Source organism: Nothoprocta perdicaria, unplaced genomic scaffold (genome assembly GCF_003342845.1).
Source record: "Nothoprocta perdicaria isolate Ctin4 unplaced genomic scaffold, notPer1 scaffold_54, whole genome shotgun sequence".
NCBI classification, from domain to species: Eukaryota; Metazoa; Chordata; class Aves; order Tinamiformes; family Tinamidae; genus Nothoprocta; species Nothoprocta perdicaria.
This window is the reverse complement of record NW_020455799.1, coordinates 3293314-3297541: the sequence shown is the minus strand read 5'-3', so window position 1 is coordinate 3297541 and position 4228 is coordinate 3293314. Positions and strand designations below refer to the sequence as shown.

At 56.3% G+C, this 4228-nt stretch overlaps 1 protein-coding gene across 1 annotated transcript in view; it reads right to left on the bottom strand.

Moving 5' to 3' along the window:
- Positions 1 to 307: 307 nt before the first annotated feature.
- Positions 308 to 4228, bottom strand: part of BATF3 (basic leucine zipper ATF-like transcription factor 3) — a 5376-nt gene continuing 1455 nt past the window's right edge. The window contains exons 2-3 of the mRNA XM_026048398.1: positions 4043 to 4147; positions 308 to 1309 (exon numbers count right to left, since the gene is read on the bottom strand). Coding sequence (XP_025904183.1) covers positions 1124 to 1309; positions 4043 to 4147 — 291 coding nt within the window. The 3' untranslated portion in view covers positions 308 to 1123. The remainder of the gene's footprint in view (positions 1310 to 4042; positions 4148 to 4228) is intronic.

Here is a 4228-nt window from a genome sequence, read left to right as displayed (position 1 = left end):
CTTGACACTGCTAAGRAGCTTCAGAGAAAGTAAGAACTTTGGATTTTTTTCAATGTACATCTCAGAAACATTGCAATAATTCATTTCCAGAAAAAAAAGCACTAAATTGTACTGTTTCTTTTACAAACAGTTATCCAAATATCTCAGTGGGGATACAGAGCAAAATGCATAGCAAAACTGACTGTATGCTACCCTCAGAAGCCAGACCCAAAGCACCATGCCAAATAAAAGGAAAGGATTATTATCACATGATCAAAAACACAAAAACAAACCAACAAAACCTCAACTCTTCCCCACAAAATATCTCCCCCAAATCAAACCAACCCCTTACTAATTTCCAGTGGATACAATAAATCTGTCAAATTTAAAATTGGTTCTTTAAGACAAAGCTTTAAAACAGCAAAAAAAGAAATACTTAGGTCTTCCACCACATAGACCAGGCAATCATCAGGTGAAATTGGTTGAACTATATTTTACGATATAAAACACCCGGAGAACCCACATTATTAGGTGGATGATGATAGGTAGTAAAGAAATAAGGACTGGCAAACCTCCTTTGTTGACCACACTTCAAAAGAGGAAGCACWGAAGTGGTGATAAGCAAGCAATAAAACAACTGGCAGGAAGATTAGCAGTAGACTTTGGCTTTGACCAGTAAGTAAAAGCAGAGATGTTCAGAAGACATTATAAATTGAATGAGGTGGAGAACATCATAAAGCTAGGCCATTGCTTTTATTAACCAAACCCGTTTAGAGAAGAACAGCAGCCAGAATAGGATCTCTCAGGATGACAACTGCCCAAGAGTCACTAGCGGTGGACGCACAGGAGAGAGGCGCCCGGTGCTCTCCTGCACCTGCATCCCACGCCGCGCTCGTGGGCTGCAGCCTGCTTGGACATTGCTGAACACAAACCCGCGGCCTCCGCATGCTGCCAGAGGCAGTCGCCTTCCAAGYTTTTTTCCATACTGGTGTTTCGAAGACTATAGGATTTCGACATGGAGAAGACCTGTGTGTCAAGTGCAGTCCTCTTTGAAGACAGACCCGCACTGCAGGTAGGCAGTTGTTCAAATTTTCCCCGTTGATGGGTGCCTTAGCCCTCACTGCAAGGTGATCAAGGAGAGCTCTCATCTCGGCAGGCAGCTGGTGAGTGCATCAGGCCTCGGTACGGTCACAAAGTTCATGGAGCAGTGCAATAGTGGACAGATCTTTTCATGATCCTTCAACACTTCACTCAAGTGTTTCATTTCATCTGTTAGCTTTCCAATTTCTCTCTTCAGGGAGGTATTTTCTTGCTCAAGAGATTCATACTCCTGGAAGGAGAAGAAAATAAAAAGGAGCCTACACATAGTCAAAACATTCCTTTCAGTGCTTCCACCTTGCACATACCCAGGTCACCCCAGACAAAAAGTGCTGTTTCTGCTTATTCCAGATGTGCAAAATGCTCAGGAAAGACGCACCCTTAGGCAAACCCTGGTGCCTGAACCGGTGAGTGAATTACAGCCTGACAGGGCGGCGACTCCTCCGTGGCCCCGAGGATGAGGAGGTGCCGGGGGCCACCTAAGCAGGCCCGGGGAAGCCCAGGGCTGGGGGTGCAGGTGGCTGCACCCTGAGGGGGTCAGAGCTGCCCTGGCCGCCCCCACAGGCGGCGCGTGAAAACGAAAGCACCGAGTGCCCCTGGTGCCGGGAAGCCCCGGGGCCGGGCCGGCTGGCGAGGAAAGGGCAGTSCCGCCATGGCGGGGAGCGCAGGGGCGGCCTAGGCGGCGCTGCGCCCCGCACGGCGCGCTGGGGCGGCCGCTCCCCTCCGCCCTGCCACGGCTCCGGGACACCTGCGTGGGGAGCCACGGGCCGGCCTAGGCGGCGAGCGCCAGCTCGGCCTGGCCACCAGAGACCCGGAGCAGGGCCTCCGCTCACCACCACCAGGGCTGCTCTCGTGCGGAGGCGGCTCTGGGGATGAAGCTGCTGCCCTTGGCGGCAGGGGAGCTCGCAGAGGCTCTGCCTTGTACACCTGGGACACGCGTCACATTTCTGCGAGGACTGCAAGTCACAAGCGCCTCTGCTGCCAGGGCTGCTCGCCCCAAAGGGCGGAGTGCTATAGGGTCAGATGCAGCCCATGGAAAGCCCGCAGGTGTCCTTGCCTGCTGGCTGCGGCTCAGTGCTCACCCGCTCAGTCCCACCTCCCTGAGGAGCTCCAGAGCAAACTTCGAAGCCTACACGTGCTTCAGGAGACCTGTTTACCAGGAAACAGGGAGAGCCGCTCACGCAGGGCTCCTCGGGTTTCCTCACGAATGCCTCTGCTCCCCTTCTCTTCTGCTCCCCTTCTCTTCTTCACGGCCCCATCTCTGGTGGCATCAGTTTATATCAGCTCCAAAACAGTGTTGCGAAGAAGCAACACCCATCTGAAGAAGCTTCTTGGGAACTCCAGAACCCCCACACACGAGAGAACAGCTACTCCGTGCACGGGTGACCCCTCACAGTAACAGTGGGTGTTTCACATACRCACACGACTATCTGGTTCTTCCAGAAACTCTGAACGCTTCTTCTCAGCATCTCAGTGTGGTGGAGGTTTATTGTGTGCCCCGTGCAAAGGCTGGAGGACAAGGGTTGGTTGCCTTTCTCATCCAGCCTGGATGCTGGATGCAGGRGTGTCTGCTGTAGCTGGGACCCTTGGGGCTACCTTGGAGCAAGTGCTGGTGCTACGGTCACGGCGGTGCTGGCTGCCAGCTCAGGAGTTTCCGCACAGCCTCCCCTCTCTCGCAGGCAGGAAGGCTCCTTTGCCCTCCTCACACTCTCTCACCACCCACCACCTCTCGCAAGCCCAGAATAAAACAGGCACGATCTTCCTAAGYATAAGCACAGCCAAACTGCAGCAGAGCCGATCGTCCCTCACTCTGGCTCTGATCACCTCCTTTTGCCCCAAGCACCCCCAGTGTTACTCCCCAGCTAATCCATACTATTTTCAGGGAAGAGAATASCAACCTGCCATGCTACAAGTTGACATTATGCAACAAAACCTCCTTCCCCCGGGAAAACCTGCCTGCCCCCTAWCCCCAACATGACTGAGCAACTCAGTGGCAGCGCAGCGGGTGCAGCAGAAAGGCTGTTGGATGAGACACGCGTCAGTGCCGATTCCACGAAAGCCCGGGGTTACCCCTTTCCAGAAGTTCCCTGCAACCGGCTTTCTCAGGTGCTGACTCAGATCTGGGAAAAAGCAAAACCAAAACTCCTGAGACTGCCTCCTGTTGGCAGATCCTTCCACCTTGTGGGGCAGAGGAGACTTCTCAACGTCCAGAGCGGCGTGACCGGCGCAGCAGTGGCCGCAGCAGTAGCAGCAGCACCAACCTCTACCTCAAGTGCTGCCAACACACTCGTGCATGACAGCAGTTCCAGAGGCAGCAAAAAGCAACTCTAATCTCTGCATGGGGCACACAAGAAGCCTCCACGCACTGTGACACTGAGAAGAAGCGTTAGGAGTTTCTGGAAGAACCAAGTAGTCGCATGTGTACGTGAAACACCCACTCTTATGTGAGGGGTGAGCTGAGCTCTTGCGTGCGGGGTTTTGGAGTTCCTAAGAAGCCTCCTCAGCTGGGTATTTCTGCCCCACAGCACCAGTTTGGAGCAGATCTAAACGGAGACCGCCGCAGGAAGGCGCAGGGTCCTTCTCCTCCAGCCCCACTCTGCTGSGAGGTGTGAAGCACTCCCGCGCTGACAGAGCCAACCCACGGGGCTCCACACCAGGAAAGGCTCCGCTTTGCCGCTGGAGCCTCGAGCCCGCTCAGCGGGCGGCCGCTCGCCGCGGCGCAAGGGCAGGGCGAGACGCGGGCTCGSCCGTGGCCCTGGGCGCCCACGGGTGGCACTGCGGCTCCGTGGCTGCTCCGGCGCCCTGCACAAGAGCAAGGCGCTGCGCGGCTGGTGCTGCTCCCGGCGCCGCTTCGCACCCGCTCCCCACGAGGGCGCCTCGCGCGACGCCAGCCCCACGGCGGCTCGAGCAGCGCCGCTAAGGGACACGTCCCGCGCCCGGCGCGAGCCCGCGAGCGCCCACCCACCTCGTGCAGCTTATCCGCCTTCTGAGTTTGCTTCTTGCGACTCCTCTGGGCAGCCACGCGGTTCTTCTCTCTCCTCCTCACCTTCCTGTCCTCCTCTTCGTGGCTCTGCAAGACACGAGGCACCGTGAGGGCGCGGGCGCAGCCTCCCGAGCGAACCCCCGCGGGACAGCGAGCGGCCGCCCCGCG